Source organism: Mauremys mutica, chromosome 21 (genome assembly GCF_020497125.1).
Source record: "Mauremys mutica isolate MM-2020 ecotype Southern chromosome 21, ASM2049712v1, whole genome shotgun sequence".
NCBI classification, from domain to species: Eukaryota; Metazoa; Chordata; order Testudines; family Geoemydidae; genus Mauremys; species Mauremys mutica.
The window spans coordinates 23,044,094-23,058,364 of NC_059092.1; the positions used below are offsets into that span (position 1 = coordinate 23,044,094).

At 52.0% G+C, this 14,271-nt stretch overlaps 1 protein-coding gene across 2 annotated transcripts in view; it reads right to left on the reverse strand.

Moving 5' to 3' along the window:
* Positions 1-14,271, reverse strand: part of ALPL (alkaline phosphatase, biomineralization associated) — a 76,330-nt gene that overhangs the window by 17,383 nt on the left and 44,676 nt on the right. For both annotated transcript variants that reach the window (XM_044995990.1, XM_044995992.1), the window contains exon 7: positions 3,118-3,261. In XM_044995990.1, coding sequence (XP_044851925.1) covers positions 3,118-3,261 — 144 coding nt within the window. The remainder of the gene's footprint in view (positions 1-3,117; positions 3,262-14,271) is intronic.

Below are 14,271 nucleotides of genomic sequence, written 5' to 3' on the forward strand. Positions count from 1 at the left end.
CAGGTTTCAGGGCTGGTTCTGGCCAAAGCCAGCACTGAGCAGTGTGAGGGGGCTCCAGTTTGGGTCAGGCCAAGATTCAGGCCAGCTCAACCCTCTCCAGTCACAGCACGGTTTACGCCTGCTCCCACCATGCCGAGGGAAGAGAAAGTTCCTTCCGCTTGACATCACATGCCTGGGGACAATCCTGCTCTCCTGGCTCTAGCCATTGCAGCCGGACTGCGAGCCCCCTTCCTCACCCAGTTTGGCATCTCTCCAGATTCCCTCTGCCAGTCAAGATACCCCAGTAGAGTGACTGTCTGCTCCTAAATGGCTAGCAACACCAATGCAGCTAACACAGAACCTCCCCTTTGAGGGCGCAAGCAGCAGAAGAAACAGAATCCCTTTGAGTCAGAGGGAGGCCAGGTTACACCAGCTGGTCTTAGTCAAACTCAAATGTTCCATGGTTTATGTCCCAGCTAAATCATAACCAAGAGAAGAGAAAAGCAGTTTCCATTGGATACAGAATTCTCCTTTGTTCCTTCCTATGAGCTGCCATGCAGCATTGCCATGGGCTGTTAAATGGCCATTGAGTGCCACCCCAGAGATGGCTGCAATTCTGTTGCAGCAAAGCAACTCCTGAGTATACAAGCCAACAGCTGGTAAAACCCCCTGTGGGATCCTTTGTGATGAAAGGCACGAATGTGAGAGGGTGAACACAACTGAACCCCAAAAGAATAACAGGAACTGCAATAAGAAATAGAGTGCTATGGAGAAGGGAGGGGTATGGTCAAACCAGCAGCATCACTGATATTCTTCAGACTAGAGGCTACATTCATTCTCAACTCAGATCTGATCAGTTTGGTTGGGGGTGGGGGCATGGAAGGTCTTCTCTCCCTGACCAAAGCATCATGCAGTGGCAGCCTCCTCTGGCTAAGACCTGGATGTGCTTCATAGAATCATAGATTATTAGGGTTGGAAGGGACCTCAAGAGATCATCTAGTCCAACCCCCTGCTCAAAGCAGGACCAATCCCCAAATGGCCCCCTCAAGGATTGAACTCACAACCGTGGGTTTAGCAGGCCAATGCTCAAACCACTGAGCTATCCCTCCCCCCCTTCCTTCCTTCCTTCCTGAGCTCATCCAAGCTGCTCCAAGGGCTGCTCCCGATACACCGAGCAATGCTGTCTCCTTCCCTGTGCTACAAGTGGCTCGTGGCAGCACTTGCTGGAGCAACAGAGGAGTTCAGGGCTCAGGCTTGGATCAGGGCGTGAGCTGGTATGTTTGCAGACCTCCCCAGGGCTGCTGCAGGGCTAGTTTCAAAGGTCACTCCAGAAGGTCCAGGGATTTTCAGTTTCCCGCACACAGTATCATCCCTTAGACTGGAATAACCATCCCTACTTGTCCTCTGCTGACTCTTGTTTTCACTCTCAGTGTATGCAATGTGGGCACTTAAAGCTGAAGCCAATTAGAAATCTAACTTCCATCAACATCAAAGCCATTCAGACCACTAGGGCTCACTACAGTCTTCAGGGGTTCAACCACCATCATTTCCAGTCTCTCTCCATCCCCCCAGCATTCCCACCTAAGCAGGAACTGAAATCCCAGGCCTGGTCTACACTAGAAAATTAAATCAGCTTAACTACATCACTCAGGGTGTGAAAAATCCACACCCTTAAGCAATGCAGTTAAGCTGACTCAAGTCCTCATAAAAAGCGACAAAGAGTCAAGTCCCTGTGTGGACAGTGCTAGGTCAATGGATGAATATTGACCTAGCTACTCATTCTTGGGGAGGTGGATTACTTGCACCAACAGGAGAACCCCTCCTGTCAGCATAGAGTGTCTGTGCCACTGCAACGTTTCAGGTGTAGACAAGCTGCACACAGAGAAATGATAGATTTTGAGACAGAGCTCTCAATCCCAGAGCAGCACATGCAGGAAATTCCAGAGAACACAGTTTAGAACTGGGCTTGCCAGGACATCTGCTAGGGAGGCTATATTAGGACAAAGTCATCTTTAAGCACTAGCGGTACTATCTAGTTAGGCAGCGGAACATACAAAGAGAGGCAGATTGGTCCAGTGGCTCGGACACTGGCTTCAGAGGCCTGGGTTCTACACCAACCTCTACTGAGTGACCTTGGCAAGTGGCTTCACCCTCTCCCACCCTTTATCTGTCTTAGCTATTTAGTCTGCAAGCTCTTCCTGTGTGTTTTTTCAGTGGGTTCTTGACCTCAGGACTTCTGGAATATAAATAAAAACCATACAGGCATCTAGGGTCTTCTGCAAAGATTAGCTCCAAGCCTGGGTAAGAGGGGTGACTGGAAAAACTGGGTGGAAGCTGGCAACAGCCCTCTTTGTAATCAACAGCCCCCCCATTGACATTCCAGCAAAGATACTATGGTTCTAGCAGCCACATAGATATCTAGAGAGACAGTAAAGTGCTGATGGGACAAAGTCTCTGGCCAAGAAAGGTCAAAGGCAGCTGGGCTCATCTGTGTCACTCTAAAGAGATACAAGATAGGTGAGGTAATACCTTTTATTGGACCAATAAATCAGAATAAAACCATAAAACAGAAGTGGTCCAATAGAGAGACAAGGTGGATGAGGTAATATCTTCTAATATTCTGGGACTGACACAGCTACAACAACACTGCATACTCTAAAGAGAAGTACTTTTATGCTGAAACTCAGGAACCTTCTTTTCTTTCATTAGTGCCCTGGGTATCCAGATAACAGCTTCTTAGAGCACCTTTCATCCTGAAAGACCCTCAACAGTGGGTCAGGAGCTCCCAAGCTGTAATCCTGGCTCCATTGCTGACTCACTGTATGATCCTGGGTGAGACTTATCACCTGTCTGCCTGTTTCCCATATGCTCCCTGTTGATGTCTGTAGAACACACAGCTCCTCATTTGGATAGAAGGTGCCAGACAGAACTGCAAACACTCCCCATTCCTGGCAGGGGCTGTGGAGGTTAGTTACTGACTGTGCGGGGCTTTGAACAAGGGAAGTGCTATATCAGCAGGATCATTTCCGTATCTTTTAACATGAGCTTGAACCAGAGATCCCTGAGTAAAGAATCTTTAAACCTGCAGCCCCTCTGGCCTTAATCTGCTCCCCAGACATCTCCCTCCCTCCCCTTTACCTTGTCCTTAGGTTTCTTATCTCTCCAGACATCTATGAGGTTTTTGCCATCCAGACGAGTGCCACTGTACTTGTCATCATTCTGGTATTCCACATCGCTGGTGTTCTTTGGGAACATGTATTTCCGGCCACCTCCCATGATCACCTAGAGCAGGGCACAAAAAAGAACCCAGTTTCCATTCAGCCACGCCAGAGTATTGCAGAGATCAAGCATGTTAACCAAAGGGTTAAACAGACACCGGTTTTCAGGGCTCTGCTGTCCATCAGTATGTGGACAGAGACATGCTTGCAGTCTCACCGGGATGCAGCACAGTCTAGTGGAGGGATCAGGAGGCCAAGAACTCTTGGGACAGAATTCCAACTCTGTGACCCGGAGCAAGTCACTTCAACTCCCTGCACGTCAGTTTCCCCCATCTATAAAATGGGGCTGATGATACTGGCATACTTCTCAGGCTGGGGAGGGATAGCTCAGTGGTTTGAGCACTGGCCTGCTAAACCCAGGGTTGTGAGTTCAGCCCTTGAGGGGGCCATTTAGACCTGCTTTGAGCAGGGGATTGGACTAGATGATCTCTTGAGGTCCCGTCCAACCCTAATAATAATCTATGATCCTATGGAGGATGTGAAGCTTAATCAGTTACTGGGCTAGACCTCAGTGTAGCACCACAATTGGTTTACAGCAGCTGAGAGTCTGCCCCTATCTGTGGTACATTAATCAGAGCGCCTCAGGTCACCAGGATTACGATGCTGCTAAAACACTATCTGCTGTCATGTGACTTTTACAGCCCTTGGGACTTAACACTCATGGATGCAATTGTTGAAATAGAATATCAGGGTTTGAAGGGACCTCAGGAGGTCATCTAGTCCAACCCTCTGCTCAAAGCAGGACCAATCCCCAGACAGATTTTTACCCCAGTTCCCTAAATGGCCCCCTCAAGGATTGAACTCACAACCCTGGGTTTAGAAGGCCAATGCTCAAACCACTTGCTATCCCTTATAGTAGTAATAGTAACGGACACCAGCACAGCTTGCCCAGAGGGCGCAGGCAGGCAGAACAGGAAAATGCACCAAACCATTATCTGCAGATTAGCCAGTGTGGCAAAGTACCTTCCTCTCCTCAGCAGGCCCAGTCCTTTTTAGCCTTGGAGACACAGGCTTGGGCAAGGCAGATCGTTACCGGTAGCACAGGGTCCGGCTATTCCTTTCCCCAGTCCGTCCCTTGTGCTTGTTTTCCTTCCCTTCTGAGGAGAGAGTGCAGCCTTCCTTCCTGGGAGGGTTCGGTGTCTTGCTGCACCCAGCCTACTGGAAGCTTCCCTGCTTCTCTCACTCTGTAATCCCCGTGGTTCTCTCTCCTCAGTGGATTGGGAGAGGCCTTTTAACCCCCTGGGACTAATTACTACGCCCCCTCCTTGGTAGCTGTTTGTCCTGGGTTTACCACACCAGTGAAGGTGTGATGGCAGCTAGTCTCTTTCTCTCCCCCATTCTTGCAAAACTAATCATTAGAGGAATGGATAATCAGCAAACCCGTCTGTCCTGTCAGTCCAAGCTCTGCCACAGGAAAGCAAGCCCCAGGATTTTCCTGGCTGGTGGGGAAGGCTGAATCACAAGCCTACACTTTAGCCTTCTGAATATTTAAGTATTTGGACTGACTGGCCCTTGTACTCAATGGATTCCTGATGTGGATGCAGACAGACCAGCACTAGCTAGTGAACCCGGTAGCCTGGCCCAGAGCACCCAACTCACCACGATCTCCAGCTGTTGGTCACAGGACACCAGGGTCACTTACAGTGACCACAGCTAGGATGACCAGATGTCCCAATTTTATAGGGACAGTCCCGATATTTGGGGCTGTGTCTTATATAGGTGCCAATTACCCCCCAGCCCCGTCCCGATTTTTCACCCTTGCTATCTGGTCACCCTAACCACAGCAGATTCTTGTCACAAGGTGCCAGCCAGCTGTGGCCTGAAATGGGGATATGGCTCATTGCAAAGCTTGGGCTTTATTAGAAATTATTCCTGGACTCTATGGCAGCAGAAGTGGCAGGAGTACACAGAGCACCGCTGGCTCGAGCGAATGCAGGCTGCAAAGCCCCATTGCTGCTCTCTATCATCCATGGCTGGGAATAGCATGTGCTGCCTGCCGTTGCAGTAGCCTGTTCTCGTTCCCATCCCACGGGTCCCAAAGGGAGGAGAGGGCATCACAAATGGACACACCCTCAAGCAATATCCATCCCTGCATGGCATGTCCCTCAGTGCCCACACACAGCTTACGCCTGTGGTGCTCCTGCCATAGCGCTGGGAGGCCTAACCACTGCAGGCCCAGCCTTGCGCAAACAGGCATCGCCTGCCTCAGGGTGCCCCAGGGACACAGTCTCCTTATGAAAGGGGCACTCATGGCGCTGAGCAGGAGTATGCGGGAAAGGGACCATATTTGTTTTTGCTTCTCTCGTGTATTTGGATTTTTTTAAAATGACTATTTTAAGATGGAAGAGGAACAGCCAAGGAGGGGGCAGGAAAATAATCCACTGGCTTGGACAGATCCTGGCGTTCTCCTGACAAGAGGGAGACAGTCTGTAGCACCCGGTCGGGGGATAAGAAGTGCCCCACCCGGGATGCACAGACGCAGCTGAAAGCAGAACTGAGCCTAATCTGTTAAAGACACTGGGTGAGAGCTGGCTCCAATGGTGAGAGCAGAGCCCTGGGCCAGCCCAGCTGGGTTCCATCCTCATTCTGCCCCAGTTCTGCTGCCACAATGGGGGTCTTTGGCAAGTCTCTTAGGGCCAGATTTGCAAAGCAGACCAGGGTAGCCCTGAATCACAGGCCAAACCACAGCCCTGGCTCATGGCCCTTCACTGATCGAGGAGAAAGGCTGGATTTGGTTCTGAACTGCAGGGGCGGCAGCTGCAGGGGCGGCACTTGCGGGTGTGGGCGGCACACTGAGCCTCCTGCCCCCCCCCCCTCCACCCCTGCAGGGACATCCCAGTTGCTTCCAGGAGCAATGCGAGGCCAGGGCAGGCAGGAGCCTGTCTTAGCCCCATTGCGCTGCCGACCAGGAGCCGCCCGTAGTAAGCACCTCCCAGCTGAAGCCTGCGTCCCAACCTCCTGCCCCAGCCCTGAGCCCCCTCCAGCATCCAAACTCCCTTACGGAGCTAGCACCCCATGCCCACTCCTGGACCCCTGTGCCCAGGCTCAGCCTGGAGCACCCCCCCAGCCCAGAGCCCACACGCCCTCCCACACTGGTGACAGTAAGTGAGGGAGAGGGGATGGAGTGAGCAGGGGCAGGGCCTCGGAAAAGGGGCGGAGCAAGGGCGGGGGCCTCAGGGAAGGGCAGAGGGGTGGGGCAAGGGTGTTTTGGTTTCTATAATTAGACAGTTGGCAACCCTATTTAGCGCTGAGCAAGTCCTGCAAGCAGAGCAGAGGGGACATGAGCCTCGAGAAGTGGGGCGAGGCCAGGCAGGACCCCTGGGGGGAGCCCGGCTCCAGGAGCCAACCCCACTGCACTGGCTGCATGGTACCAACTAGATCAATGCCAGCTCAGGTAACAATAGCAGTGAAGCCGCAAGAGCCCAGAGGACAGCGCGGGGGGTGTGTGACGGGACCTCCCACATGGTACCCTGGTACACCTCAAACAGCTCCCACCTGTGCTGCTGCAGCTACACTGCTGCTGTTACTTGATCTAGCTTGCATACGTCTACACATGCTGCAATCACACCTCCCAAATGCAGTGCACAGACAGACTCATACCGTGGTGTCCTCCCCCTGCACTCATCAGATGACAACAGCATCTACACACAGACAAAGGGTCTAAGTCTCCTCTTGCTCCTGGTGAGTATCAGGCATGTCTCCACTAAATGAAAGGATTCACACTGGTGCTGATGCTGGAGATGGGGCCAACCCTCCCAGGAATGTGAAGGGTAACAAGAAGGGTTTCTACAGGGCAGCACAGTATGGGGAGGAGGTGAGCAGCCCTCAGTGGTGGAAGAACAGGTTAAGGCAGTGGTCCCCAACCATGGTGCCCACCGGGGCATTTATGTGCGCCCACCTAGTGCCCAGCAGGGGAGAGAAGCCACGGCCCCGTGCCTGCCAGGGACCGAGAACTCCGGGGCTGCAGGCTGCGGGTGCCGGTGTTCTCTGTCCAGTAGCGTAGCTGGCGGGATTCAGCGGAAGCAGCCGCTTCCCGTCAGGCCGGCACGTGCAGAAGCGGCGCCTGCCGGCCGGCGCTGCCCACCACACAACCAGAGGAGCCGTGGGGCGGCAGGCCGGCATGGAAGCCGCACCTGCCGGCCGTCGCTGCCCACCACACGGCCAGAGGAGTTGCGGGGCGGCAGGCCGGCATGGAAGCCGCGCCTGCCTGCCGGCCGGCACTGCCCACCATACGGCCGGAAGAGCCATGGGGCAGCAGCGGCAGCCCAGCGTGGAAGCGGCGCCTGCCGTCCGGCGCAGGCGCAGCCAAGCACTGGGACAGGAACCAGGGACAGGCGGCAGCGCAGGAGGGAAGGTGAGCGGAGGGGGGGGTCCGGTCTGGGGGCGTGGCCAGAGGGGGAGTCGGGGGGGGCGCCTTTTTTATGTTTTTTGCTCCCCCTACGCTGAAAACCTGGCTACTCCACTGTCTCTGTCCCTGGCAGATGTGGGGCTGCGGCTTCTCTCCAGCTTCTCCGGGGCTGCAGGCGCCGGTGTTCTCGGTCCCCGGCAGGCATGGGGCCGCGGCTTAAGCCGGAGAGAAACTGCGGCCCCACGCCTGCCGGGTACAGAGAACTCCGGGGCTGCAGGCTTCAGTCTATGTTAAAGTAAGACTAATAGATATATTTGGCCCAGCAGTTCAACAATGTTTTACTTTTTTTAAATAAATAAGATGAAAACTGTTTATGATATTTATTTTGTAAAAACCCCTTAATTTTTCTTACAGGTAGATAAAAAAGACAAATTCACATGGTAAGGTGAAAGAGTAATTGCCGAATAATTTAATTAATACCTTTTCCATGTAAAATTATCCTTTTTATCCTATGGATTCATATATTATGTAATATTAAATATGTTTTTCATATTATTTAATGTAACAAATACAAAATAAGCTTTGAAAAATTGTTGGTGCCCGCCCCACTCTTCTGAAAACATGAATGTGCTACTGGCTACAAAAAGCTTGAGGACCACTGGGCTAAGGACTATTTAGAAAACCTGAACGAGCACAAGTCCATGGGGCAGGATGCAATGCATCCAAGGGTGCTGAGGGAGTTGGTTGATGTGATTGCAGAGCCATTGGCCATTATCTTTGAAAACTCATAGTGATTGGGGGAGGTCCCAGACAATGGGAAAAAGGCTAATGTTGTGCCCATCTTTTAAAAAGGGAAGAAGGAGAATCCGGGGAACTACAGACCAGTCAGCCTCACCTCATCCCCAGAAAAAATCATGGAGCAGGTCCTCAAGGAATCAATTTTGAAGCACTTGGAGGAGAGGAAAGTGATCAGGAACAGTCAACATGGATTCACCAAGGGCAAGTCATGCCTGACCAACCTGATTGCCTTTTATGATGAGATAACTGGCTCTGTGGATATGGGGAAAGCGGTGGATGTGATATACCTTGACTTTAGCAAAACTTGATACGGTCTCCCACAATATTCTTGCCGGCAAGTTAAAGAAGTATGGGCTGGATGAATGGACTGCACGGTGGATAGAAAGCTGGCTAGATCATTGGGCTTAATGGGTAGTGAGCAACGGCTTAATGTCTAGTTGGCAGCCAGTATCAAGAGGAATGCACTAGAGGTTGGTCCTAGGGCCAGTTTTGTTCAACAGCTTCATTAATGATCTGGATCAGAGGTGGGCAAACTACGGTCTGCGGGACCCTCCTGCCTGGCCCCTGAGCTCCTGGCCCAGGAGGCTGCTCCCAGCCCCTCCCCCACTGTTCCCCTTCCCCCACAGCCTCAGCTCACCCTGCCGCCGGCGCAATGCTCTGGTGGCAGGGCTGCGAGCTTCTGGAGCAGCACAGCTGCAGAGCCTGGCCTGACCCAGTGTTCTGTGCTGCGTGGTGGCGATGGCGTGGCTGGCTCCAGCCAGGCAGTGGGGCTGTAGCGCCGCCAGCCACTGGTGCTCCAGGCAGCGTGGTAAGGGGGCAGGGAGCGGGAGTGGGGGTTGGAGAGAGGGCAGGGGAGTTTGGGGTGGTGGTCAGGAGGTGGGGGTGTGGATGGGGTTGGGGCGGTCAGAGGGCAGGGAACAGCGTGTTGAATGGGGGCAGGGATCCCGAGGGGCAGTCAGGGGTTCCGAGGGCAGTCAAGGAACAAGGGGGGTTGGATGGGGCAGGGGTTCCGGGGTGGGGGCAGTCAGGGAACGGGAGGGGTTGAATGGGGCAGGAGTCCCAGAGGAGTGGATGGGGGGGGGGGGAGCAGGCCACGACCCCCTCCCCTAACCGGCCCTCCATACAATTTCAAAAACACGATGCGGCCCTCAGGCCAAAAAGTTTGCCCGCCCCGATCTGGATGATGGGATGGATTGCACCCTCACCAAGTTTGCAGAGGACACTAAGCTGGGGGGTAGGGATAGGGTCCAGAGTGAGCTAGACAAATTGGAGGATTGAGCCAAAAGAAATATGATGAGGTTCAACAAGGACAAGTGCAGAGTCCTGCACTTAGGATGGAAGAATCCCATGCACTGCTACAGGCTGGGGAGTGGCTGGCTAATTGGCAGTTCTGCAGAAAAGGACCTGGGGATTACAGTGCACAAAAAGCTGGATACGAGTCAACAGTGTGCCCTCATTGCCAAGATGGCTAACAGCATATTGGGCTACATTGGTAGAAGCATTGCTGGCAGATTGAGGGAAGTGATTATTCCCCTCTATTCGGCACTGGTGAGGCCATATCTGGAGTATTGCATCCAGTTTTGGGCCCCCACTACAGAAAGGATGTGGACAAATTGGAGAGAGGTCAGCGGAGGACAATGGAAATGATTAGGGGGCTGGAGCACATGACTTATGAAGAGAGGCTGAGGGAACTGGGATTGTTTCGTCTGCAGAAGAGAAGAATGAGGGGGGATTTGTTAGCTGCTTTCAACTACCTGAAAGGGGGTTCCAAAGAGGATGGATCTAGACTGTTCTCAGTGGTAGAAGATGACAGAACAAGGAGCAATGGTCTCAAGTTGCAGAGGGGGAGGTTTAGGTTGGATATTAGGAAACACTATTTCACTAGGAGGGTGGTGAAGCACGGGAATGGGTTACCTAGGGAGGTAGTGGAATCTCCTTCCTTAGAGGTTTTTAAGGCCCGGCTTGACAAAGCCCTGGCTGGGATGATTTAGTTGGGTTTGGTCCTGCTTTGAGCAGGGGGTTGGACTAGATACCTCCTGAGGTCTCTTTCAACCCTAATAATCTATGATTCTATGGGCCCAGAGCAGAGCCCTAATTCTGAATAGGTCTGACTGGCTAGCGCCTCAGACCCCGAATCCAATGCTGCACCTGAGCCGCATCTCTGGGCATTTGCTTTGAAGGTGTTTTTATTTGCTCATTATTATTTTTAGCCCGGGCACAGATTTCCCTTCTCAGAAGGTGACCTGTAAAGCTGCAAAATCAACAGCAAAAATATTAAGGGAAAAAAGCCTGCTGCCCTGTGTAATTATTTCCCACCCAGGCCAGAGTTAAAATAATAAAACATGTGCCTGTTAAAGCACTAGCTAACGGGCTTGGCTGTTTGATTTGGGGTTATTTTGAAGCAAAGAGGGATAGTGATTTACAGAACTGGCACCAGAGAACATTGCTGCTGGATTCCACAGCCTGGTGCTGGCAGGGGGGGGAACTAAAAGGGCTGATTTTTTTTCTCCCCTCCCACAAGGGCTGCATTAATGAGACTGTGCCTCTGTGGCAGATACCTGCTCCACTACAGCTGCCCCGGCCAACTTGCTGCCTCCCTTGTAATTTTCACATTCTTTCTTTCCGTGCCCATAAGACACTTAAGGACTTTGTGGCCCCGTTGGCAAAAAGCACATTGAGCGGCCACACCAGTGGGCTAGACCTCTGTGGTGGCAGAGAGTGTTCTGGGCATCAGGAAATCAATGGGCACCAGAGCATGGCCCTTTACTTCTAGTGCCAGTTGCGATCTGAAGGTCAGCCTGGGAGACGACTTATTACTCACATTTCTTTCCCCCTTCTCCTCCGTCTTTTGGCAGCCCAGAATTACAGCCTTTCACAAGCTGTCAGGAAAGTGGTTTCTTCCAAAGAAGAAAGCTAATTCAATCCCAGACCACAAAATCTGGGACAGATCCAAGCTGCCAAGGTTTTCCAGGGGTGCTGGGATTCAGAATTTGGGTTCAGCCCCCATCTCCACTCCACTGTAATGCTAATGGGAGCATGAAACAAAATCCACAGGGTCCATATGTTACTGGAAATCAGACTATTCATTCCAGGGGGGCTCGTTTCCTGCTTCTAACGTGTTTTCCTCTGTGGCGCAAAGAGTTCTTATGCCTGTAACACTAAGACCACCATTCGGGATAAAATTAGATCCAGCCTGAACCTCTGGCCTGAATTCAAATCTCCACCCCAGGTGGATTTATCTACGTAACTATTACACTTCTGTTTTCTGTGTCTACGTTACATCTGAGGCCTCTGCTGCCTGAGAAGACTGGCAGCCACTTTGGGCCAGATTTGCAGAAGAGCCCAATTCCCATCTAGGTGCCTTAATGAAGTGCCAGATTTTCAAAGTTACTCAGCTCCCAATGAAAACCACACAGAACTCCCCTCTTTACTGAGAGCAATGGAAAATCTAGCCATGTGCCTCATTCAGCGCAGGCTGGTCCAGCCAAGATTGGCCCTGTGTTCCCTCGTGGACACGTTTTTATGGCTTGTTCCTGATTTTTATTGCTCTCCATCTACAATAAAGGTTAACCTGCATGAACATATCTGGAGTAACACAGGTAAACCCAAACTTCAGCCAAAGTAGAAGACAGGTTTTGGGTTAAAAAAAACAAAACAAAAAAAAAACAGTTTGGTAAATTTGTTTTCCTTTCAGTGTTCAGATCTCTGGACCCAGCCGGCTCAGAAAAGCAACCAAAAGGATTCAGAGAAACATCCAGAGCAGCCGGCACTGAGGTTCACTCACTGCAGGTAGTAGAGGACCATGCTGGATACCAGGAGTGTATCTGAGCAGTTCTCATGGCACAAGGTGGTTCTCAAAACTCTGTTCACATGAGGAGACTCAAACACACACAGTTAAGCTTCCCATGGCACCTGGAAAAGGTGCTCTGAGCCATGCTCCTGCAGCACCTAGGTAGGCCCATTAGTAATTATTTGTGTACTAGCCCAGCCACGGAGCAGGACCCCACTGTGCAAACACAGAATAGAAAGATGGGCCCTGCCTTACTCAAACGTGCCACAGTAACTCAGGTCTCACATGCTCAGCCAGCCAGGCCACGGTTAGGATGGGACACTTCCCACAAAGGCCCACGTGCTGTAGGAAGTGGTGAAAGCGATCACGTAGGGGCTGCTCTTTGCTCCGGATCAATGCCACAGTGAGAGGCGTGCTTGTAAACAAGAGTTCACTGACAGCAGCTTTGCACAATGTTTATCGTGGTTTCTCCTGCCTTGAACCGGGAATGCAGATAAAATGATTAGCTGGATTTGAAGGTTTTCTGTCCAAGCCTGTGTACCCTTTGTCGAAAAGCTGTTCGTAATTTCCTATAGACAGGTGCTCCTCAATAACGCATCCTGATGCATACCTCTACACCTCATATGCGCTGGGGGACTATTTCTCCTACAGTAGAAGCACACCACTGTCAGAAGAGGCTGTGCATTGACACTCCTACTTCTGCATGAACAGTCTTGCATTTAGGGACAAATTCTGGTCCCTGTGAAAGGGCTTGAGAGAACAGATAGATCCCATGACCCCTGACGGTCAACAGACCAGGGCTTTGTCAGACCAATGTGGAGAGAGCGTTCCTAGTACATAATCATCCAATCTGGAGATGCCAGAGGCCTAGATCACTGTGGAAAGGCCCAGATCCCCTCATCTCCCTGTACCCAAGGGCAACAAAGGGGACTGATCAGTGCTCAGAATCTGAGACACTAAGCCTTGATTTGGAAGCACCAGCAACTGTCCCCAGAAGCCTCAGAACAGCCAAATCCAGCCAGCCAGTTCTGACAGTCTTCTCACTGAGATGTTCAAGCAATGGGACAGAGAGAGTGAATCCTCCAAAAGGCATAAGTGTCACATTGGCCCCTGGACTTGGCACCAGCTGGAGGCTGTGGCTTTCTCCTTGTTCCCCTATCTACCACTTCGGAGTTGAAGCAAAAAGGCAGCCATTTTGCTGAGCCCAGTGGCAGAGACGGCCATCTTGCTGAAAAGCCAGTGCCTTTGTGATCCTGACTGATGAGAGTGCCCAAGATCAGAAGTTGTAATGAAGTTTCTAAGTTGCTTTGATGGCCCTTGCAGTTACAGACCCCTGGCCCAGACACCCTTTATCTTGAAATACCCCATACCAGCACCCGAGCTTAAAGAGATGAAGCCCCATATCATGGGACACATCCAAGCTATGAGCCCTGCCGAGAAACAGCCCTTCTCATGCAGGTACTCCCACAGGCCTAGCTTCCAATCTTCCTTTTGAGAGCAGAGGTGGCCTTCTATCCCCCTCTCCAGGCAGCCCCCTGGATAGCCCACCACCCCTATCTTAGTCTTTCAGGAGAGGACCCAGGTAGCCCACACCAGCCCTCCAGGCCCCAGCATTGACATTTGCTTTATTAAGAGTCACACAGAAGGCTGGCAGATCCCCAAGAACATTCCCTTTCTTCCCACTCAGTCCCTGCCATTTCATTGCCAAAGACTCACACAATCACTTCATGCCTTTGCCATCAGGGAAGGAGCCATTAGCTCAGGACAGGCTGGTGGATCCCAAATGCTCGCTGGGAAGCAGCAGACACCAGCTATTTATCCACACGGAAGCAAAGCTGGAAGCTCTGGGAAGGCCATCATTGTTCTGTTGATGCTCCAGAACTACTTCACTAGGGCCCAACCCTGAGACACGCCAAGCTTCTCGGGGATGGAGCGTGCCCAGCACCACGTTGAGCTGAACTCTCAGCCAACTCCTTTCACTTGCCCCAGTCCCAGCCATCACCTCTGCTAGATGGCTGTCGGATCCCCCCTTCTGCCACACTAACTGCCTGGGACCGTGGGCCAAGAGACAGCCCCAC